This window comes from Saimiri boliviensis, chromosome 6 (assembly GCF_048565385.1).
Source record: "Saimiri boliviensis isolate mSaiBol1 chromosome 6, mSaiBol1.pri, whole genome shotgun sequence".
In the NCBI taxonomy this organism is placed as follows: domain Eukaryota; kingdom Metazoa; phylum Chordata; class Mammalia; order Primates; family Cebidae; genus Saimiri; species Saimiri boliviensis.
The window spans coordinates 25307402-25331894 of NC_133454.1; the positions used below are offsets into that span (position 1 = coordinate 25307402).

The window sequence follows — 24493 nt, forward strand, 5'->3', positions numbered from 1 at the left end:
TGCCTTACAATGGTCAGCATCAGCAGGTGAAGCCAGGACAGACTGAATCAGGAGGAAGATGCGTTTCTCCACCCTGGAAGGACACAGCTGGGCTATATCCCCTAAGGTAAAAATGTACTTGACCTACAAAGAGAATTGGTTTTACAGTAAAAATAAGGTAAAAGAAAAGTGAGCTCTAGCTAGATTGAGGACATGCCAAGAGAGTATTTTCTTTATCCCCCAAATTTAAAACAATTTTAATATTTTTTGTTTCATAAAAATACATGGCTATTGTAAAAACTTAGTCCCTATGCAATAAAACTCATCCAAAATTAGGGCAACCATATAATTTTATCACCTGAATCTAGACAAATCTGCAAGTAAAAGGGGGTGCTATTAGTAATTACATTGTGATAACAGGTGGTACACCAGGGTTATCTTGGATAAACTGGGATACAGAATCATCTACCTATAATCCCACCACCCAGACACATCATTACTGTTTTTGTGTATAACTGCTTCTACAGTCACATGGCTTTGTGTTTACTTTTCTTATACATTTACCAATCAGCATTTTGAAGTCTGCAGTGATTACTTTGAATATTAGACACCCTTTCATGCCAATATCTATGACACATATGTTTAATGACTATGTAAGTATGCCATTTTAAAACTAGGACTGTCATCGTAACTTACTTCACTATCCCACTATGAATGAACACTGACGCTGCTGTTTTGCTTTTCAAATGTTTCTATTAGGTCTGGTGCACACCTGTGTATCCTTAATTACCGTTCTCTTTCCTCAGAAGTAAAACCCAAGGTAAAGAGTGTTTAAAGCTATTTTACATTTTGAAACCTATTTTCAAGTTGCCTTCCGGATTATTTTACTATGTAGACACCATCCAAAACCTACTGGCAGCTGCCATACTGTTTATGAATAACATTCAGTTTAACAACTAAGTAATACTGTTCTTTCTCTATTTACACCCCAAATGGAGGGATTATACTGAATAGTAAAATGTCAAATAAAAGCTTATTCTAGGGTAAGAAAGCTAATACAAAGCACATGAGCTTAAAAGAATCCTGAAATACTATATCTCTTCATCAAAGAAAAAATTTAAATTCTATTTAAAGAAGCATGAATGACTATGCATATATGGTACAACCTCTCCATATACATTTTGACTGAAGGGTAGATTTTGATGATACAGTTAACAGCTGGAAAACATTTGGGGGTGTGGGTAGGGACAGGACTCACGGACCATAATAAGCATTTTTCTTAGTGTGGGCAGAAATGAGAAGAACAAGACCCTCTAGAAACCGTGGGCCAAGCCTGTGCTACACTCCCTGGCCCTCTTAACCTAAAGTGTCCAGGTTCCCCTAGTGAGGCTTTTTATTATTGAGCACGTGCACAGCAGTGCCTCAGGCACAATGGTCTTCTCTTTTAACAAATCTAAACTTGGTCTGTGATCACTGGGAATTAGGAGAGCCAGGCTACAAGCAGAAACTGAACACAGAAAACATGTGCTCTACTAATGTAAATGGCCAGTTTTGGTGAAATGATGATCTGTACTAAAGGGCATCGAAAAGCAGCTCATTATTTCCTTGGGTGGACAGAGTCAGATGTTGGAACCAGAATTACTGCCATACACTTTGTCCCCACTCCACCACCGAAATCAGCTCAGTGTCCTTGTCCTGGCTTAAAGGAATCTCTTGCGTTGTGGACAGTTTCTAAAGCAGGGGTGCCATGGAAAACAATCCTGGGGCTCCAAGGTCAACTGTGTTTTGAATTGTCAAATATCTCATTTTATTGCAGTCATTACTTTGCAATACTCAGCACTATTCCCCAGTTCTACTGTCTGATGTTCAAATAGCCCGGAAGACATGTTAAAGAGCAAACACACAAACCAAGAGTATACTCACATTATTATTTCTTACCTTATTATTTCTAAGCTTGACTATACCAACCTAACAACACATATTGTGTTTTCCCTACTGGAATCAGGCTTCTCATAAGATTTAACTGAATTAATGTGTACCACTGAGTACCCCCCAATCCCCGATAACAAGTATGTAAGAAAAAAATTAATAGGTTATCAATTTAAAAGTATCTTCTAAAAAGGGCTAAGACAGCCCTTTTTAAAATAGCATTTAAAGTGCACATTACAAAGTCATCTTTAATAAAACCTCACTGATAAAATGGAAGAGGAAAGAAGGTTAGGAAGAGCAGCTGCTTACCAACAGGTCTTCATCCATATTCCCTGTTCCATCCTCCTTCAGAACGATGTTGGAGAGGCGGTGCTCACAGGTGGAGAGTACATCCCCACACACCTGCTTCAGCAATTCCTATGGCAAGTCAAATTTATCTCTGAAGCGCCCCGCACATCTCCCAGACTGCCCATGAAACAACATGTTCTCAGAAGAAACTCTCTGATCTTCAAATGGATAGGCTGCAGGGGTGCTTTCTATCTTTCCTCTTTCCCACAGTTTGTCCAAAACCACAATGCCATGCACTGAGCAATCCAGCCATGAGTACCGGCTAAGTGAAATTTATAAAGAATGGTATATATATATCATCTTTCTTCCTACATTTGCCCTATAACGGCAAAAGGCCAAATATTTACAAAGACCTCATGCAGTAAAATTTATCAGAGATCTGTAACAGTAGTGCTCCTCCAAAAATACAGAAATAACTGTAGTTTTGTCAGCCTATGCAGGGGATGAATTAACTACATGTGATAAACATGTTTTTAAAGACATAAAATAAAAAGAGCTGCTATTCTTCTGAAATTTATTCATTAAGGACAAGGTTTCCATGTCTCTTACTGATGATAGTAACTTCAAGGGGTCACCTCTAGTGCACATCAGACTGTTCCTCTATGTCAAGGGAATGAGAGAGCTCCCAATCATGTTCTAGAATGCTTGGACCACATTTTCTGTAGGAAGTCACTCCAGAATACTTAGGTTGAGCTAAGTGCTTCCACCCATTGCATCCATGTTACCTGATGCTGACTTTTATTTTAGGAATCATTACATTATGTTGAAATCATCTGCTGATGGACATACACCTCCCCTTCTCCTCTGCAGTGCCTTAGGAAGGGACCTATGTTAACCATCATCCAGTGCCTAGCAGTACTACAGCCTGGCAAGCCATCACTACGAGCAATGTTTTTAGTCTGACTTGCCCTAATGTGTCTTGAAACTATTGCCTTTATTACTTTTTTTTTTTTTTTTTTTTTTGAGACGGAGTTTCGCTCTTGCTGCCCAGGCTGGAGTGCAATGGCGCGATCTTGGCTCACCGCAACCTCCGCCTCCTGGGTTCAGGCAATTCTCCTGCCTCAGCCTCCTGAGTACCTGGGATTACAGGCACGCGCCACCACGCCCAGCTAATTTTTAGTATTTTTAGTAGAGACGGGGTTTCACCATGTTGACCAGGATGGTCTCGATCTCTTGATCTCGTGATCCACCCCCCTCGGCCTCCCAAAGTGCTGGGATTACAGGCTTGAGCCACCGCGCCCGGCCTATTACTTTTAAAAGAACTATTGCGCTTAAATTTTTAGTAGATTGCACAACCTGGACCACCACAACATTGGCCCAAAGAGTTTCTGCGATCCTTATGCCTGATCTCGATGAGGACAGAACTTGGGTAGTATGACTAGTAAGTTTCAATATCACAGAATCTGGGAAAGCTGACAAGGCCACCCAATCCTGGCATGCTCTCCACACGGCAGTTTGTTCCAAGTTCTTACGCAGCTTTTCCTGAACACCTCCAGTAACAAGGGACATGCTCTGGAGCAAGCCCCTCCACTTTAGGCAGACCTCAGTAAGTTTTTTCTTCAGTTTGCCAAAACTTATAATTTCCATTCATTGGTCCAGATGGGTTGTGTGGAAATACCAAATGAATTCAATTCTTTTATTTGAAAGTCCTTCATAAATCTGAATTTAGCTAGGCAGCCTACCCTCCCCAAGGCTTCCCTTCTCCATGCTAAAGACTCCAGGCCCTTCTGCAGTTCCTTACATAACTTGCTTTGTGATGCCCTTATTTAACTGCTCTCCTCTAGTTACATTCAATTTCATCAACATTTCTTTGTAAATTTGTCACTGAGTGAATTATAGAATGTGTCAACTTGGATTTAGCCAGGACGAAGAACAAGACCACTGCTCCTCTTATTCTAGACACTATTTTTACTAATACAGTCCAAGATCTCATCAATTTTTTAATGACAGCCACAAAACAGATAATAAAAATGCCCAAAGACCACAGATTAAAACTGTGGTGGTTTTTGCTAACGTAGTAGTAAGCCTCACCCGTTTCCAGCTCTCAGTGTCTAACGTGAAGATAGTTCCTTGCCTTCCTCACAGGCTCTCATGACAATGCAACCACCGTCCTAATGGCCCTGGCCAGCAGCAAGTGGCGGATGACTTCCTAGGCCCTGACTGCACACTGTACACATGATTCTTTTTCCACCCAGTGCTGGTGAAAAGAAAATTAGGAAAATGTCAGAGGCCTTAGTCCTAGTCCAAGCTCTGCCAATACTAAGTTGTGTACCATTGAGCCCGGCAGGCTTGCAATTTCAAAGTCTATTATGTAAATTCCTCCCTGATCACTCTTTCCTTAGTCTTACCAGGCCTGTGATCCCAGCACTTCTGGAGGCTGAACTGGGCAGATCACGTGAGATCGGGAGTTTGAGACCAGTCTGGCCAACATGGTGAAAGACTGTCTCTACTAAAAATATAAAAATTAGCTGGGCGTGATGGCATGTGCCTGTAATCCCAGCTACTCAGAAGGCTGAGGCACAAGAATTGCTTGAAACCAGGAGGCGGAGGTTGCAGTGAGCTTAGATTGCCCTACTGTACTCCAGCCTGGGCAACAGAGCAAGACTCCATCTCAAAAATAAAAATAAAAGTTTTTAATATAATTTCATGGGTCTTGAGATAAAGGATTAGAAAAATCACGTAATGCAAGTATCCCTTTCACCAATAAAAGGGCTTAAAGATAGATAACCAGTAAAACACCAGACACCATTTCATAAGAAATAGGTCAACAGTCTTAAGTCCCAAGCAAAAAAGTTACAATCATTGTTTTAATCGATCTGTTAGAAGTAGAAAATGTAACGTATTAAGGAAGGACCTTCTTTAAGGAACTTGGTCAAGAAAAGGAGGCATAGGAAGGTAGTTGGGGAGATCAGCTGAAGCCATCTTTTTTTTTTTTTTTTAATTTTGAAAAACTTAAATATATTCCAGCAATTATTTAATTTTTGATTTCTATAGTCATTAATAACCCCAGCCCTAACTTTTTTCATTATGATTAGTAGTAACAGTGTATCTCATGACAAAAACAGAATAAATACATGGTAATAAAATGATTTCTTAAGAGTTACTGATATGCACACCTTTTAAGGAGTCGAAGTAATTCTCTGCCTCACAAATCACTGATTTGGATTTCTGCTTATGAATATATAAAAACATTAGCTGTGGGCCGTAGGCAACTTTGGGGACATGATACCAAGAGATACTTGATTAGTATAACCTTATAGTAAGAGGACAGGCATGGCCAAGATTATGACTTATCAAAAGGTCAGAAACTTGGTCTGGAGGGCACTTCTGCTTAAGTGGAAAATCGACTATAAGAGTTCTTGGAATGACTGTGGAAGTAGATAACTTTGCAGAATTCTCACCAGGAAATGAAAGACAATCAACAGGCCTGCCTTCACGAAAGACGCTTGTACCTGCAATCAAGATGGTGACCACCTAAGGGAGCCATGTCTCTTCAGCAGCCAAATCTTGGGAAATGTCAACGCTAGTTATGCAAACCTTGCCTTGCTGTGGCAATAGCTGCTGGGACATCCTTACAGGTCCTCTTATTTATAGTGAACACTCCTCAAACTTCGAAACACATCCAGTAACATGCCTAAGCACGAATAAGTCAGAAACAGGTCAGGGAAGTCTGGCCATACCTGCACCTCTGCTGGTGTCTCTGCAGATGCGCTACAAAGCCTCTGCAGAGCGTCCACGGCTGCACTGATCACCTCTAGAGGCCACTGAAATGCGTTCAGCTTACTCCTGACGGCATCTGTGAAGGAAGTCAAAACCCCTGAAGGTCAACTGCTTAAAATATATATATATATAAAAATATACAGAGATATAAAAATATATTTTTCATATATGTACGTATGTATGTGTACATTATGTGTATATATTATACACACACACACACACACATATATGTAGATACGTATCTGAAATGAACAGCAATGCATTTTCAAGAAAGATTCTCCAGCAGACACTCACCAGTCACTTTGTCCCGGATGCTCTTAGGAAGATGCTTTGCAATATGCCCAATCACACAAAGAATATGTCCTAAGGTGTTTGAATTGGGATTCTGCTGACTAGACAAAGGGCAGGAGAAACACCAAGGGAAAAGCAAGTTAAACACTGTTGCCAACAAAGGCGTTTCTTCTGGATTATTAACATCGGAGGAAGTAGGGTAGGTAGCATGGCTTAGGAGTCAAGCTGTGGGAACAACAGGGCACTTAATGTACCCGGACAAAGGGGAAATGGGCTAAACGTGATTCATATTTTTCATGCTTGTTTTTATACCAAGTTTTAAAGAGAAGGTCTCTGTATATGAACAGCTGTGAAAAAGCCCACTTCCTTAAGCCACGGGCTTTGTTTCTAAAGCTCTTCAGTGTCCATCAGTGGTGACATTAGAAGATACAAACCTCCTGATTTTCTCCCAGGACTGTATTATTCTGCCATAGTCCAGACTGGGTGAGGAGCCAGCAATCTTGGAGAGCAGCATCCAGGCAGGTGCCGAATGTTCCATGCCAGTGTGAGATATTATATTGTTTATAAAAGTGGATGAGAACTTTCCTCTCTTGGACCAGATATGAAAGGCCTTATTTAAATATCGGCTGGAAAGAAAAGATAGAAAAGCAGGATTGCAACTGTAAATATATAAAACTGTTCAATCAGTGCCTCACTGAAAACGTATCAACTTCTGCGGCTCCAGGACTCCTGTGGCACATGAAACTTTCACACAGACATTCCTAATTAGTGGCGCGTCTGATACCAAACTAGGTAGCCTTTACATTTTTATTATTCTGTAATCAGTTATATTCATTTTTCCCCTCATAAAATATTGTTCAACCAAAGAATAAAATTTCACAATTCATTTGAGACTCTTCTTATCCTCCTCCCCTCCAAAGTTTCTACGCAACTGCATGGGGTCAGTTACAGACACACCCAGAGTTTACACAGTTATAGTGACAAAATTAGGAACACTGTCCTTTTGTGTCAATGGAAGGATTGTAAATGACAACCTAACAAATACGGTGATATTAAATCAGCTGAAATATGCAATAGGTCAATACCACTCAGAAATAGATATTGCAAACCTTTTCAAAATAAAAAACAATGCTTCTGATGTACTAAAGTGTTTGTGTTATATCAGTGTTGCTTTATTTTTTTTAGTTTTTGAGTCAGAGTCTCACTCTGTCACCCAGGCTGGATCATAGTGGTATGGTCACAGCTCTCTGTAGCCTCCGCCTGCTGGGTTCATCAATCCTCCTCTCTCAGCTTCCAGAGTAGCTGAGACTACAGACATGCTCACCACACTTGGCTAATTTTTCTTTTCTTTTCTTTTTTTGTAGAGACAGGGTCTCACTATGTTGCCTAGACTGGTCTTGAACTCTTGGGCTCAAGCAATCCTCCTGCCTTGGCCTTCCAAAGTAGTACGATTATAGGCGTGAGTCACCGTGCCTGGCCATTACTGTTGTTTTAAAAGCATCTCTTATTTTCCCTCTTCCCATGGCACTGAATGACTCATGAGATAATGCCAATATTATATATTTAAATGAAGAGAAAAATACACTTCTTCCCCTGATTAATTTTTCTTAGACCTCTGGGAAAATGCATACACATACATATACACACCCAAACATCAAGACTTCCTCATTAAATTTTTTTTTTTTTGAGATGAAATCTTAATCTGTTACCAGGCTGCAGTGCAGTGGTACGATCTCAGATCACTGCAACCTCCATCTCCCAGGTTCAAGCAATTCCCCTGCGTTAGCCTCCCGAGTACCTGGGACTACAGGTACATGCCACCATGCCCAGATAAATTTTTGTATTTTTAGTAGAGACAGGGTTTCACCATTGCCAGGTTGGTCTCTATCTCCTGACCTTGTGATCTGCCCTCCTTGGTCTCCCAAAGTGCTGAAATTACAAGCATGAGCCACCACGGCCGGCCTAAATTTTTTTTGCAAACGGAAATTCTCAAAGCATACAGAACAAGGCAACTATAACAAAACAAACACATCTATATAGCATAATAAGCATATGCATATAAATGAAGTTTTGTTAATATATGAGCTACTAATTAAAAATCCATCCACAGATGTCCAGTCTTACTGTAGTTAGCTTACAACATGATTTATGCCTGATTTATGTCCCAATACCACAAGATACAAGCAATGAACAAATATTTTGAAATTCATTTAAAAATAGTTATATGAAGTATTAAGTGATGTTTATTATATGTAGTCAACAGAAGGGGGGGAAATTCTCTGAACTTGCAACATACTAACCTCTATCTTAGTATCAAATCCAAGGGCCATGCTTCAGGCCCATCTCCACGGCCTCCACCAGAGGTTACTGACTCCTTTTGTCCTGAGACTCTGGTCCACCAGCTGGGTCTCTTTTAACTAATTCCTGTCTTCCAATAACTCACTGCTGATTTGAAAAGCTCTATTCTCAGCCTTTATCTCCAACCTATATCTCCAACCTAACTCTGGGTGACCTCATGCATTACCAAGAGCTCCCAACTGAGCTGTGATAAAGCATTCCAAGTCCAAAGCTGAGCTTCCATCTCCAGCACTTCCTGTCACCAACCTGCCTGACATGTGTTCTCCACATCTCAAGAAGGCGGCAGTCAGCAGGCCAAGGAGAGAGGTCTCAGGAGAAAGCAACTCTCCTGGCACCTTGATCTCAAATTTCTACCCTCCACAACTGTGAGAGAATAAATTTCTGTTGTTTAAGCTACCTAGTCTGTGGCATTTTGTTATGGTGCCCCTAGCAAATTCATAGCAGCTCTATCAATTAAAACTTTAGACCAAAAAAATACCTATATAGAACCATGCCCTTTAAAAAAACACTAATCCATTCTGAACAATCTGCTTTTGAATGTATACTGAATAAGATGTTTGTATTTCTACCATCCATTTCATCATTATTTGTACCTTTTTCTTATCATATCTAGCCAGAAGTTTATCTTTTCCATTAGGCTTTAGGAAGACTCGGTTTTTCCTTCTCAGTCTTTAAATTTCTAGCCTTAATTTTGGCATTTCTTTTCCTCAAATTTCTTCAATGACTTTTTCTAACTTCTTAAACTGAACCTTTAGGTCACCTGTGTTCAGTCCTTTTCATTTTTTAATACACATTTCCTTCTAAGTACTCCATTAAATGCACTCTACAAGTTTTGGTATGTATTCAGCTCCAAAATCTTCCAATTCACCAGTCTTTGACCTTGCAGTTATTGCGAAGTATCTTTTTTTAACTCTTCAAATGCTGTTTTTGAGGTTTTCCTCTACTAGTTATCATACAATGCTCAGAGAACATTATCCTATTAATACAGATTTGCTGATATTTAAGACTGGCTCTATGAAATAGTACATAATCAGTTTTTATAAATGGTTCACATAAGCTTAGAAATGTGTGCTTCTGATGGGCATGGGGTTTTATATGTATCACTTGGGGACATATACCTCTTCCTGATATAATTCCTTTATCCTTGTAAGTAACTTTCTTTACAGCTGATGACATTTTCCGTTAAATTCTATTTGCCTCTAAATTAATACAGCCTTCTTTCTGCATTATTCTCCTAGTAACCTTTTTCTTACTTTCAGCATTTCTGATCATTTTATTTTAGGTGTGGCTCTTATAAACTCTTATAAACAACATGTAGTTGGATTTTGGTTTTTATATCCAAAGGGTTTGTCTGTTAACTGTTAAATGTAAGAAACTGACATTTATTGAGATTACTGATCTGTTTGGATTAATTTGCCTCTTTACGATTTTGATTTACCATGCTTTTTATTTCCTTCTCATTTTTTAACCTCACTTCCGTTCTGCCTTTTCTCGCACTGAGCGTTCGTCAGTGTTACTTCTGCTCTACTGGCTCTGAAGTTACATACCACTACCCCTGGCTGCCTGTAGCTGACTCGAGTCTAATGCCAATCAGCATCTCTAGTCTCCTCCTATCCAATGCCAGAAATGCAAGTAAATGCACCCTCCAGCTCATCCTACATACTTTTTATATTTCATCATCCAGATTGTCATTGAGTGACTGATTTTTAATTTTAATTTAGATTTATCTATGTGTTTATCAATTTCTTAGCAACCTTTCCTTTTTATATTCCATTCTTCCTTTCTGAATTCAGTTTCCAATCTTCTGAAGTATTTCCTTTATTTTCATTTTTTGAGATGAGGTCTTGCTCTGTCACCCAGGATGCAGTGCAGAGGTGTGATCACGGCTCACCGTAGCCTTTACCTTCTGGGGTCAAGAAATCCTCCTTGAAAAATACCACAACGAGCTATTTTTTTTTTTTTTTTTTTTTTGTAGAGACAAGGTCTCACCACATTGCCAGGGATGATCTCAAACTCCTGGCCTTAAGCAGTTCTCCAGGCTTAAGCAGCCTGTCAGAGTGCTGGTATTAGAGCCTTGGCCTGTAGTACATCCTTCACAGACGGCCCCTTAGCGGACAGGTAGTGGCAATAAAACCCCTCAGTTTTCTCTTAGTCTCAATATGGCTTTTTTACCCTATCTGTTGAATAATCTGGTTGCGTCTAAGATTCTAACTTGATGGGAATTATGTAAACAAGTTTTTTGAAATGTTTTTGACACATTTGTGGACTACTCCATTTCACTTGAAATCCTCACTCCCTATTTCCATTTGAATCATTTTCTCTACCTCTCTACACGTTTTAAGTCTTGTTGACATGGCTGTCTTCCTCTGCTAAAGCCTTCAATGCACACTTGCATTTTTCTTTACTCATTTTATAATCTCCTTAAGCAGTTTCATAACAACCTGACTCCTGGTTTCAATAAGAGCCCATGTTTCTTTGTTTTAGAGTCTCCTTAAAGCCCTTTGAAATAAACAAATACCAAAAATAAGATAAAATTTTAAGCAACACTAGAAAATAAGAAGAGTTTCCATGAAATCAACCAAAAGTGAAGAGTAATTTCAGAAAATGTACAAGACATGAGTTCTGGGCCACTTGTCTTCAAGTGTTTGCCAATTTGGGCAGACACAATGATAAACAGAGATTGAGATATATTCATGGGGCAAAAAGGAGAAACAGTGATGCTCAGGGCCTGCTGGAAGAGCATGCCTGGTAAATACCCCACAGTGGCCTTGGGGGTTATGCTCTAAGGGCATGAGTATCTACACAATCATTGCTGCCCTTGTCCATATTTTCCCTGTCTTCAGCTGGATTACAGTGATCTGATGTAAAACTGCCCTTAATCTAACTACCTGCCAGATGCAGATATAAACCCTCTCTAGAAGACATTACCCAGAACGTTAAACCACCTCCCCAATTTTTGGCATGCAATGGCATATGAAGAGACAAGACAACATTATAATAATAAAGAGAAATAAAATAAATAAAGCGAAAGTGACTCACTGGTCCTGAGGACTTACCAGATGTACAGACTTTCAAGTAACTACACTTACTAGGTTCAAGAAAACAAACGACAAAATAATAATAATAATAATAATTTCAGCAAAGATCTAGAAACTAATGAAGAAAATAAAAAGTTTATAAATGAAAAATGCAATAATAATAACTCAATGAATGAATTCCACAGCGGGTTACATACAAATAACAAAGGCCAAGCATAAATAAGGTAACACTGAAGAACTGCACAGGGGCAAGAGGAGAGGAACATGAGACCTGCTTCCCAAAATAATTAATCAGGGTGTTACTGACACAGGGAGAGCACATATGCTAGTGGAGTAAAAGACCAGACAATTCTGAAACAGAATCACGAACCCCTGATTTTTCCTAAAGATGGCACTGCAAAGCAGTGAATAAAGCATAATCTTTTCAATTAATATTTCTACATTAACTGGATATCTATTTAGAAAAACATCAAACTTGATCCTTCCCTAATAGGGCACACAAAAATCAATGGTGGATAAGGGAAATATCTAACAGTGAAAAGGAAAACATCACGCAAGTTTCTAGATTACATAGGAGAATGCCTATACAACCCTGTGGTAGCGAAAGATTTCTTTCTTTTTCCTTTTTTTTTTTTTTTTTTGGCTAAATATCCTATAATGCACAGGAAAAGAATTCTTAAAAGATACATTAATCATTAAGAAAACCACGGTCAAAGTGAATTTATCAAAAGACAACATTATCATTAGGAGGGTAAAAAGGCAAACCAGAGTCAGAAGTGGCGTTGGCAGTCCGCAGAGCAATGGCCTGCACACATGGTATGGAACCAACACTTGCAGATCAACAAGACGGTGACAACCCTATTAAAATCAGGACAAGGGATCCAAACAGGTAATTTACAATGTGAGTATTCAAATGCTAATCTAAGTGTGAAAAAGGCTCAGTCTCATTAGTCAACATGGTAGTGTAAATTAAAGTCACAATGAAATAGCACTATTGATTCACCAAAATAGTTGGAAAGAAAAAGGTAATATAAAATTCTAGCTAAGATATGGAACAACTGGAACTCTCATATAATGCTGTTGTAAATGTAAACTGCTACAACTGCAGTGGAAAACCATCTAGCAATACCTACTAAAGGTGAATTAAAACATTTGTGCGTGCACATGTGAACCAAAAGAGATGTATAGAAATATTCATTGCAGCGTTAGACAACGCAGTCAAAACTGGATACAACTCAGTTATCTATCATCGGTAGAATCAATAAATAGTGGTTTAGTAATAAATATGTATGTTTGTGTGTGTACAGCAATGAAAATCAATGAACCGCCCACACAGTAACACGAATGGATCTTAATTACACTGAATGAAAGGAGCCATACACACAACAGCATATGTACCAAATAATTTTATTTATATAGAGTTCAAGAAAAGAGAAAAGTGGTACATGGTATTAAAACCACAGGTGCAGTTACATCTTGAAGGAGGGAGTGACGCTGCTTGGGAGGGCGTGGCTGGGCTTCTTGGGCCTGGCAGGCTCTCATTCTTGACCTGCGTGGTGGTTACACAGGTATACTTTCTTTGTGATACTTAATGACCTTGTGGTTTGTGTACTTTTCTAGATACCCTATACTTCAATACAAAGTTTTTATAAAAGGAAAGTAAATTTTAAAACCTCCCACCAGCTTCTCAGGAGCTGTGGAAGGCCTCTCCTGCTTTTTTGCAAAGAATGAGTACTACCGTTCATTACATTACCATGTATTAATATATTGAGGGTGTATAAGGAGGTATCTCTAAGAAAAGTGAAAAAACAGTGGACTCTATTATTGGCTAAACCTCTCCCTTCTAGAAATCTCAGCAAAGCATAGAGTGGGGACAGGTTGAATATCACTTATCTGAAATGCCTAGGACCAGAGGTGTTTTGGATTTTGGAATATTTCCACATACTTAATGAGGTATCACGTGGATGGGACCAAAGCCTCACGTACACCTTAGATGCACAGCCTGAAGGCAATTTTATTTTTCGCTTCAGGAGGCTGAACAGACTGTATATTGTGAACTGCATTTTTTTTTTTTTTTTTTGGATACAGATTCTAACTCTGCTGCCAGGCTAGAGTGTAGTGGTGCGATCTTGGCTCACTGCAACCACCGCCTCCTGAGTTCAAGCGATTCTCCTGCCTCCGCCTCCCAAGTAGCTGAGACTACAGGTATGCGCCACCACGCCCAGGTAATTTTTGTATTTTTAGTAGAGACAGAGTTTCACCGTGTTGGCCAGGATGTCTTGACCTCCTGACCTCGTGATCCGCCCCACCTCGGCCTCCCAAAGTGCTGGGATTATGGGTGTGAGCCACCACACCTGGCCGTTGAGCCTGCATTTTGACTGTAACCCAACTTGTGACGTCAGGTGTGAGATTTTCCACTTGTGGCATCATGCTGACATTTAAAAAGTTTCAGATTCCAGAGTATGTTTGGATTTTGGATTATAGATGCTCAACCTACACTGAGAAAGCCTTTATCGAAGGTACACATTTTTCAGGCATAAAGTTGTAATACCAAAAGAGACATGAGAGATCCTGGAGTACAACAGCCGTTGCACAAATGCCGCTCTTACAAGTCAGAAAACTAACTAAGGCTCACAAAGAGGAAGTGATTTTTGCCAAGTCCATAGAATGGTATTTTTTGTTGTTGTTGTTGTTGAGACGGAGTTTCGCTCTTGTTACCCAGGCTGGAGTGCAATGGCGCGATCTTGGCTCACCGCAACCTCCGCCTCCTGGGTTCAGGCAATTCTCCTGCCTCAGCCTCCTGAGTAGCTGGGATTACAGGCACACGCCACCATGCCCAGCTGATTTTTTGTATTTTTAGTAGAGACGGGGTTTCACCATGTCGACCAGGATGGTCTCGAACTCTCGACCTCGTGATCCACCCACCTCGGCCTCCCAAAGTGCTGGGATTACAGGCTTGAGCCACTGTGCCCGGCCCTAGAATGGTATTTTTTGATACCTTTCTTTCTACTGCAGGATGATTCCTCCATCACAGGTCCTAACTCCTAAACACGATATTCACTGCACAGTGTATGTTCAATAAATGTTTATCAAAGGGGAAAAAGCCTGCAGTGTTAGTAGTCAACTAATCCAATAAATTGTTAGAAATAGTTTAACTTGCCAGAGCTACGAAGTCATTCTTCATGATAAGCAGTACTGGGGAAAAGTAATATTAATATGTATTTCCATCAGTGTTGCCTATTACATATTAAGATACCAATCTGAAACTGGAAAGCAGTCAGACAGAGGCAAAGGTAGTGACCAGAAAGGTGTCACAAACATAGTTGATGCAAATATCTAAGAGATTTCAAGTAAGCCAAGAAAAAAGAAACCAATATTGCATCTTTACTTATACTAAGTAATCTAGAGAGCTGATTTTTCAAGGACCAGTAGGAGAAATTTATTCATACAAAATCTCACAGCCTTATTCTATAGGGAACACAGGTCATGCAGTTAACCTACCTCAGTTCCTGGCTTTCTGTGGTGAGAAGAGTAAGAAGTGCCCAGACGAGCACCTGGCTGTCGTCCCCACTGTGAAACTGACGGTGATGCTGGATGTTCTGCAGCAGCAGCTGGTCCAGGCACTCCAGGGCCTTCTCCTGCACAGTGTTCTCGCAGTCCATCACCACCGGCACCACCCCCTGCAGCCAGGCTTTCTGGATCTGCACACATCTAGGTTGAGCCTTAGGATTGAAAGATTATGACATGAGAAGGTCTAAATACAAGTCAGAAAAGTTATGATCAACATTTTGAGATGTTAAAAATAATCACACATTCAACTGCAAATAGACCACGGAGTCAAAAAAAAAAAAAAATCAACATTCAAAAAAATATACAAAAGCAAAGCCAGCTTAATGTAAATCAGAGCAAACCAAAATTTTAAACTCATACATTCAAGTCATTATTTGTCTAGTGGGAGTAAATCAGTACTTTTTGGGTCATTAAAAATCAAGATCTAATAATAAATATTTATCCCAAAGAGCAATTAGAACAGATGCTGACAGAAAGTCAAAATATGCATTGCTTAATGCCTTCTATCATGAAATAAACATGCTTTTGAAATTCTTCAACTAAAAGGCTAACGGGTTGACAGAAGTAAATGATATATAGTACCTGTGAATCTGCTCTTTTGGCAGGCAATATGATCTATCTATGGCGTAATTGACTAAATTTAATCTAGGTCTCTAGCTTAACCAAATCAATTTTAAATTTTATTTTTCTGTGTGAGATTTAAAGTGAAGAAAAGGGCCGGGCGTGATGGCTCATGCCCGTAATTCCAACTCTTTGAGAGGCAGACAGATCACCTGAGGTCAGGAGTTCAAGACCAGCCTGGTCAATATAGTGAAACCCCATCTCTACTAAAAATACAAAAATTAGCGAGGCATGGCAGTGCACGCCTGTAATCTTAGCTACTCGGGAGGCTGAGGCACGAGAGTTGCTTGAACCTGAGAGGTGGAAGTTGCAGTGAGTTGAGATTGTGCCACTGCACTCCAGCCTGAGCAACAGAGAAGACTCTGTCTCAAATAATAATAATAATAATAATAATAATAATAATAATAAAGTGAAGAAAGGGCTAACAATTGGCATTCTCTAGCATTCATTCCTAATTATATTTAATAGGAAGCATAGTCTATCATACATAATTGAGAGATACCTCCTCCCTTACGCTGTAGATTTCTACAGTGGACTGAGCAGAGTTTTAAAGGTCAACTTAACATTTAGCAGCAGCTAATTATTGCGTGGAATTACTTTTAATGTAAAATACCATGCATTACATCTAGAATGACCTGTCTCTCACCGTAAGGAGTTCCGTAAGAGACTGGAGGGCCTGCTTCCGGACAGACACTGCAGGGTCCCGACACCGGTCCGACAGAATCGACAGGTCTTCCTTCATGCCCGAGACATCACAGTGTTTCAAGATACTCACTAACACCTAGAAAGCATATATGCAACACAAAGTGATGACTGCATAGCATCAATGCAGAAACAGAAACTGTTAACAAAGGAACATTTCCTTTAAGTTTGTGGTTCTTAACATTTTGGGGTTATGGATTCAACCTTCCTCCTCATAACATCCCATTTTTCAGAATGCAATTTGCCAAGGCCTCTCTCAGAGAAAAACAAATTTGATATAAACAAATATTTACAAACAATTTTATGAACCTATTAAAATCCACCTATGATCCCTAAGTTAAGAATCCCTATTCCAAACAAAATAAAGGATATAAATTTGTGTTTCTTAAAAAATCAGAAACCCTGTAGGAAAGCTTAAAAATAATCTTCCAATTCACCTATGATTCATATATACAGGATCAAGGTCAACTAACAGTTCAGTGAAAAGCAAATTAAGTAACGAATATGGCCTAGGAGTTTAAAATATATTCCTTTGCATTTCCAAGTGTTCAGTGCTTAAAAAGAAATGTGCAGAGAAAACGCGCACCTGCACCGCAGACTTCCTAACGTTGGTCTTCTCATCCCTGATCCTCCTTCTCAGCATTGCCATGACACATCTTTCTGCAGAGGGAATACCAAAGAGTTATCACAGACAGAGAAGGGTCACACAGCAGCTAACGTTTCACTGTATAATACTGAAAAAATACACTCATCTTAAAGACTCACTCATTAGCTTGTTTCAAATCCTAAGAAATCAGAGTGTAGAAAAAGAAGAAAATGTGAATAATCAGGTATTCACTATAATACCTATGAACTTTGGAATATTAAAAATCTGGTTTTATGAGAAAACATGGGCACAGGTAGGGGAACATCACACACTGGGGTCTGTTGTGGGGGGCTAGGGGAGGGACAGTGGGGGCTGGGGAGAAAAAAAAAACTTAAATTTTTACCTATAATAATGGAAAGTCAATAAATAATATATGAAAAAAATCTGGTTTTAAGTCTTGGCCCCTACCTCTAAAATTCTGAATGAATTATTTATCTCTTACATTTCGTTCAGCTACAAATAAGAGTATCTAACCATAGGATTATTTTAAAGATTTAATGAGATAACATATAACAACAGGTTTAAAACTTTCTACTTGAAGACATTTCTTTTTAAGAGATGGGGTCTCATTCTGCCACTCAGGGTGGTGTGCAGTGCACAATCATAGCTCACTGCTATCTCAAACTCCTGGGCTCAAGTAATCCTCTTTCCTCAGCCTCCCAAGTGGCTAGGACTACAGGCGTGAGCCACCATGCCAGACTAACGTTATATTTTAATTTTTTTGCAGAGATAGGATCTTGCTATGTTGCTCAGACTGGTCTCAAACTCTTAGCCCTCAAGTGATCCTCTCACTTTGGCCTGCCAAAGCACTGAAATTATAGGAGTGACCTATGAAGTCCAGCCTTGAAGCTTCTTTCTATTCTTAAAAATTACTCAGTACTCTAAAGAGATTATATCCTTCAATATCAATTAGAAATTTATCCTGAGAATTGAAAAATATTTACTAATTCATTATAAAATAGCAAGACATGTTACTATTAGTACTTTTTCATAAAAATAACTAATTTTCCAAAACAAATAAACAAAAAATATTGAAAAGGCTGGATGTGGTGGAATGTACCTATAATCCCACCTATGGGGAGATTGAGATCAGAGAATCACTTGACCCCAGGAGTTTGAGTCCAGCAAGGGCAACGCAGCAAGACCCCATTAACACACAAATACACACACACACACACACACACACACACACACACACACACACAGCATTGTTTTTGAGTCTTGCAAACTTTTAAATGTCTGCCTTATTATAAGCCAGCTGGATTCTCATCTCTGTTTCTACCTGCAATCTGTTGCAATTTCCTGTCTTGGGACCACTGGAAAGTTCCAATATACATTCGTGAGAAAATCAGAGTATGGAAGGCAAATGAACACAGCATTTGTTTTTACTTCAAGAACCCCTGAGGGTTCCCAAAACACACTTTGGGAACTGTTTATATATAAGGAGGCAACATAAAAAAATGAAAGATGGAAAACAATAGAGAAAAATCAATGAAACTAAAAGGGTCCCTTGAAAAGATCAACAAAACTAATAAACCTTTAGCTAGACTGATGAATAAAAAAATTCAAATTGCTAAAATCAAGAAAAAAGGGACATTACTATCATTAGCCTTACATAAATAAAAAGGAGTATAAGGAATACTATGAACAATTTTAGGCCACCAAAATAAGTAGCCTAGGTAAAATAAACAAATTTCTAGAAAAACAGAAACTCAAACAGAAATAGAAAATCTCAATATACCTGTAACAAGTAAAGAAACTAAATTAGTGGCCAGGCGCAGTGGCTCACGCCTGTAACCCCAGCACTTTGGGAAGCCAAGGTAGGTGGATCACCTGTAGTCAGGAGTTCGAGACCAGCCTGACCAACATGGTGAAACCCTGTCTCTACTAAAAATACAAAAAAATTAGCCGAGGGTGGTGGCACATCCCTGTAATCCCAGCTACTTGGGAGGCTGAGGCTGGAGAACTGCTTGAACTGGGAGGCGGAAGTTGCAGTGAGCCAAGATTGTGCCATTGGACTCCAGCCTGGGCAACAAGGGTAAAACTCTGTCTCAATTAAAAAAAAAAAAAAAAAAAAAAACTAAATTAGAAATCAAAAACATGTTACCCGCCCCCCACCACACACACACCACAAACACCCACCCACCCACCCAAGGACAAGACACTTTTAATAGAGAAGTCTAACAAATGTTAAAGCAAAAAAATGAACAGCAATCCTTCATGAACTCTTTAAAAAAATAGAAAAGAATTTACTTATCAGCTCCTATGAGGTTAATATTACCCTGATAGCAAAACCAAAGACCTATCAAGAAAACAACTGATATACTTTGGGTATTTGTCCCTGCCCAATCTCAGGTTGAATTGTAAACCCCAGTGCTGAAGGTGGGGCCTGGTAGGAGGTGTTTGGATCACTGGGTCTATCCCCAACAGCTTGCTGCTATCTTCATGACAGCAATACAAAGTGGGTTCTTTTGACATCTGGGCATTTAAAAGTGTGTGACACCCTCCCCGACTCTCTCTTTCTCCTGCTCCCACCATGTGAAACGCTTGCTTCCTTCCGGCCTTCTACCATGATTGTAAGCTTCCTGAGGCCTCCCCAGAAACAGATGCCAGTGCTGTACTAATTGTACAGCCTGCAAAACTATGAGCCAATTAAACTTCTTTTCTGATAAATTACTCCTTTTCCATCTTTTTTTTTTTTTTTTGAGATAGACTTACTCTGTTGCTCAGGATGGAGTGCAGTGGCATGATATTAGCTCACTGTAACCTCTGCCTTCCAGGTTCAAGTGGTTCTCCTGCCTCAGCCTCCTGAGTAGCTGGGATTACAGGTGCCCGTGACCATGCGCAGCTAATTTTCATACTTTTAGTAAAGGTGATGTTTTGCCATGTTGGCCAGGCTGGTCTCAAACTCATGACCTCAAGTAATCCACTGGCCTTGGCCTCCCAAAGTGCTTGGATTGCAAGCATGAGCCACCACACCTGGCAACATATTTCTTTATAGCAATGCAAAACAGCTTAATACAACAACAGACCAATATTCCTTATGAATATAGACAACAAAATTCTCAACAAAATACCAGCAAATCAAATCCAGCAAGATACAACCATGCTTGGCATGGGGTTTATTTTTCAGCGAATGAAATGCTCTGGAATTAAGCTGTACAATCTTGCACCTATACTAAAACCACTAAATTATACACTTTAAATGGTGAATTTTATGGTGTGTGAATTCTATCTTAATTGAAAAAAAGCAAAGAGAGCATTTGGCAAAGTGCATGGCATTAAGTAACTATACAAATTTTTCAACGTACAACAATACAGGTCATTTCAGCTTATGAACAATATGCTGGGAACATGAGCTCTTTGCATCTCCAAACTTTTATAATTTTAAAGCATCATTAAATCAACTCAGCTTTAGTTGAGTTGCTTGAAAAAAGTCTGTGCTACAGTAAATCTGTAACCTGTTTAAGAGGAAGTCTGGAGTCAACACAAACATTCAACATTTTTCCAGAGTACATATTCCTACAAAATTTAGAAAACCTGTTTATTATAAATGCAGTTATTGCTCTGAATTTGATTAATACAAGCTAATATCTAGCCTCCCAAAGCTAATTCCATGCTGACCTTCTAGGCTGAATAATAAAAGCAGTACTCATCCTCAGGGCCCTTTCTGTGCATGTCGGCACCGATCTCAGTGTTCCGCATACGTGTGTGTACAAGTGTATATACATTTCTGTGCACAAGCACCTGTCTCTCCACTGCTCCTTAAGAGATAGAGCTCTGCCTCACAGACTTGTGCATCTCCAATGCCTGGAACACATTGGGAAGGACCAGATCAATGTTTATTGAAGAAATTAATAAACCTAATTAGGTAATTAATCCTCTACCCACGTTATTTCTCTCTCTTATCTGTCTGTCTCTCTCTTTAAATCACTCCCCTAAATGTTGTTTCCACAGACTCTCCTAACAGTCCTCTGGGAAAAATGGGATGATGTTATAACTGGAAAATGACAGGCATACTCTATCAAGCAGCTACTTAGTAACTGAGTTGACACAGAAAAGCACGACCCTGCAGTGTTTTTTTGTTTTATTTTTAAACAGACTGTCACCCAGGCTGGAGTACACTGGTGTGATCAAAGCTCACTGCAGCCTGGAACTCCTGGGCTCAAGCCATCTTCCCACCTCAGCCTCCTGAGTAGCTGAGACCACAGGTGCAGACTACCATACCCAGCTAATTTTTAATTTTTTTTTTTTTAGAGATAAGATCTTCCTGTGTTGACCAGGCTGGTCCTCAACTCCTGGGCTCAAGTGATCCACTGGCCTCAGCCTCCCAAAGTGATGGGATTATAGATAGGCATGAGTCACCACACCTAGCCAGATGTTTCAATTATTAGGGGTGAATTAATAAGGAAAAAAAAAATCCAAGGTTTTAGCCTCTACTTACAGTTGTCTGAAATCCAAGAGCATTACCGATCTGACAGTGAAAAAGTGTGACATACCTCCAGGGCCAACTGTTTCACCACTGCTGTCTATGTTCATCTCCCCTGAGGGTTCACAACGGTTAGATGTCTGCCTTAGATAGGAAAAAGCTTAAAAAAAAAAAAAAAGGATAGTCATTAAGCTAAAAATGTGTTATACTTTTAATAGCATTAGCAGGTCATGTTACTCTTCTAAGTTACCACATTATTACTAAAATTAATTTCAACTTCTCTGACGAAAAACGTACAATGTTAAAGTAGGTAAATAAGGAGGAAGGAAAAACATTTTAAATATTCAGCAAGTTTTTAAAAGATGATCATTCAATATTAGAAAATGTATTGATCCATTACCTGATGAATTTCTCAGTAATGTACCAGGGTGACTCTCTATTCCTGAAATTGCAGGACCTAAAAATAAGAAGACAGATAAGGAAGAAAGTCAGTAGCATAAACTGAGTAAATATCCACAGAGGAATCAAAATGAAGATAACTAGGCTGAAAGACAAGGCAGACAGATTCTGAACTGCTGACAACTGATAATGTTCTCCTTGCGTATGCATTGAAATGGAGATTCATTTTATTACAAGCAATGCCCACCAATGCAAAGCAACAGTAAACGCAGCCACCAACATCACCTCTAAAATATGAATATCTCAAATACATTTAAAAGGCCTTTCAAATGTATTAGCCTTGCCTATTTAAAAGTTATTTGACAATAAAATATACTAAAAATGGTTTTGAGGGTAAAAACAGATCATACCATATTACTTTTGCCACAGAAAAGAATGATTCCCTTGCAGTCTATCCCGCAATGAGCACAAGACCAGTGTCCTTCCCCAAGTCACCATACTCACTGTTAATCAGGAGCTCCAGGATACTCTCTGACGCACTGGCAACCGTCAGCTCCAGACAGTGCGCAAAGCTGGACAGTGCCTTGCTGCGGACGGTAGGCGCCTTGTCTGAGCAACGATCAAACATAATTTCCTGCACCAAGAACTTATGCTTTAAGAACTTCTGATGCTCCAAGGAGAGGGTGTCATCCACTTCTCTTTCAGGCAGTTCTAACAGGGCTAAGACAACATCAAGAGTAAAAACCCGGTGTGGGATCTGGTAAAGCAAGATCACAAGAACTGCCATCAGACAGGAGTAAGAACCAAAGAACCCTCCTCATTCAGACCTAGAAAAAGAGACTCTTTTAAAAACACTTTAACAAGGACCCAAGGTTTTATGCAGAGGTATCTCCTACCTTAGAACTTCGGGAGTATTTGTAAAGCCAGGCAATGAACATAGCATATTCCCCACAAGGAAGTTTACTGAGCAGCTGGACTAGGGACTGGGCTGCAAAAGTACGATACTCTGATTTATCTACCACCTGAAAAACGAAAATAGAAGCTGACCAACCAATATCCACCTGCAGGACAACTGAAACATATTTTGCAAGACAAGTTGAATACCACTGAGTACAACTAGTTCAATGATCTTTAAATGTTAGGTAAATGGCTAAGAAATTTTAGGTTTTAGAACCCCTGTAAACTAATCTAAAGGAAATCTGTGAACTGTCTCCCCAGAAAAATGTACATACAAATTGAGTATATAATTTCAGAGAGTTTTTGGATCCCCAGGTTTCATGAGGTTCAAATTAAGAATTATTTGTCTAAATGGTTATAAAAATGTAAGAGATAATCATGGGAATTTGAACGTTGACTGGATGTTTGATAATATTAAGAAATTACTGTGTATTTCTTTAGGTGTGTTAATATCTTATGGTTATGTTTTTAAAGAATTCTTATCCTTTAGAGATATATATTAAAATATTACGTATGAAAGGGTATGATGGAATGTGCTTCAAAACACAATCCAGTATACGCATGTTGGGGGATGTGGGTAGGGGTTTAAGTGACACAAAACTGCAGAAGGCAGTTGATAGGTATGTGGTGGTTCACCATCCTATTCTCCCTGTTTCTGTGTATGTTCAACATTTCTCCAAAATAAAGTTTTTGGTTTTTTTTTTTTTATAGAACACTTTTCTCTAGGGGACCATCTAGTGAACATTAAATAAAACCACTTTAAGTAACAATGTAGACTCATTCCCAAGAACAAATACACACACACATACACTCACACACACCTTCACACGTGATATACTTCTATGTTATTAATATTACTAAGGCAAGCAGTACCTTGGCACAGATGTGCTGTAGTAAGATACAGAGGACTGGGAATATACTCTCCTTTAATTCATCCACAAGGGAGCTATTTAAAAGAAAACATATCCACTGTTCACAATACATTCAGTGACTGTCCTCAAAAACCACTACGCCTATATTTAGAAATTCTAGTTATTAAAATACTGTACCCTCATACTCTAAGAGTGGTTTCAGCAGAATAAAGAGTGAAGACAAAATTCATCGTAGAAAACTGTTAAGTAATTCCTGTGCAATTTTGAGAGCTGTTGCAGAGTAGCTGAGTCTTCAGGAAAGAATAAAAATGTCATCTTTATACAATTCTTCTGACTACTTACTAAATTTTATATTAAGATGTACAATATATCCTTTTGGGATAAATATAAAAATTGACTAAGACACAGTACCACCTCACGGAAGCTCAGTGAAATATATTAGTAACATTACTTCTCCCAACTTTAACCCAAGAAGAAATATTTTTCTTTTTCTTTCTTTTTTTTTTTAGACAGAGTTTCGCTCTTGTCACCTAGGCTGGAGTGCAATGGTGCAATCTTAGCTCACTGCAACCTCCGCCCCCTGATCAAGCAATTCTCCTGCCTCAGCTTCCTGAGTTGCTGGGATTACAGGTGC

At 39.2% G+C, this 24493-nt stretch overlaps 1 protein-coding gene across 2 annotated transcripts in view; it reads right to left on the reverse strand.

Moving 5' to 3' along the window:
* NCAPD3 (non-SMC condensin II complex subunit D3) overlaps nucleotides 1-24493 on the reverse strand; it is a 68476-nt gene that overhangs the window by 24061 nt on the left and 19922 nt on the right. For both annotated transcript variants that reach the window (XM_003942951.4, XM_074400430.1), the window contains exons 10-22: nucleotides 23861-23933; nucleotides 22927-23052; nucleotides 22535-22787; nucleotides 22032-22088; nucleotides 21702-21791; nucleotides 17143-17216; nucleotides 16501-16635; nucleotides 15165-15385; nucleotides 6702-6893; nucleotides 6271-6368; nucleotides 5937-6052; nucleotides 2218-2325; nucleotides 9-123 (exon numbers count right to left, since the gene is read on the reverse strand). In XM_003942951.4, the coding sequence (XP_003943000.1) occupies nucleotides 9-123; nucleotides 2218-2325; nucleotides 5937-6052; nucleotides 6271-6368; nucleotides 6702-6893; nucleotides 15165-15385; nucleotides 16501-16635; nucleotides 17143-17216; nucleotides 21702-21791; nucleotides 22032-22088; nucleotides 22535-22787; nucleotides 22927-23052; nucleotides 23861-23933 (1658 nt within the window). The remainder of the gene's footprint in view (nucleotides 1-8; nucleotides 124-2217; nucleotides 2326-5936; nucleotides 6053-6270; nucleotides 6369-6701; nucleotides 6894-15164; nucleotides 15386-16500; nucleotides 16636-17142; nucleotides 17217-21701; nucleotides 21792-22031; nucleotides 22089-22534; nucleotides 22788-22926; nucleotides 23053-23860; nucleotides 23934-24493) is intronic.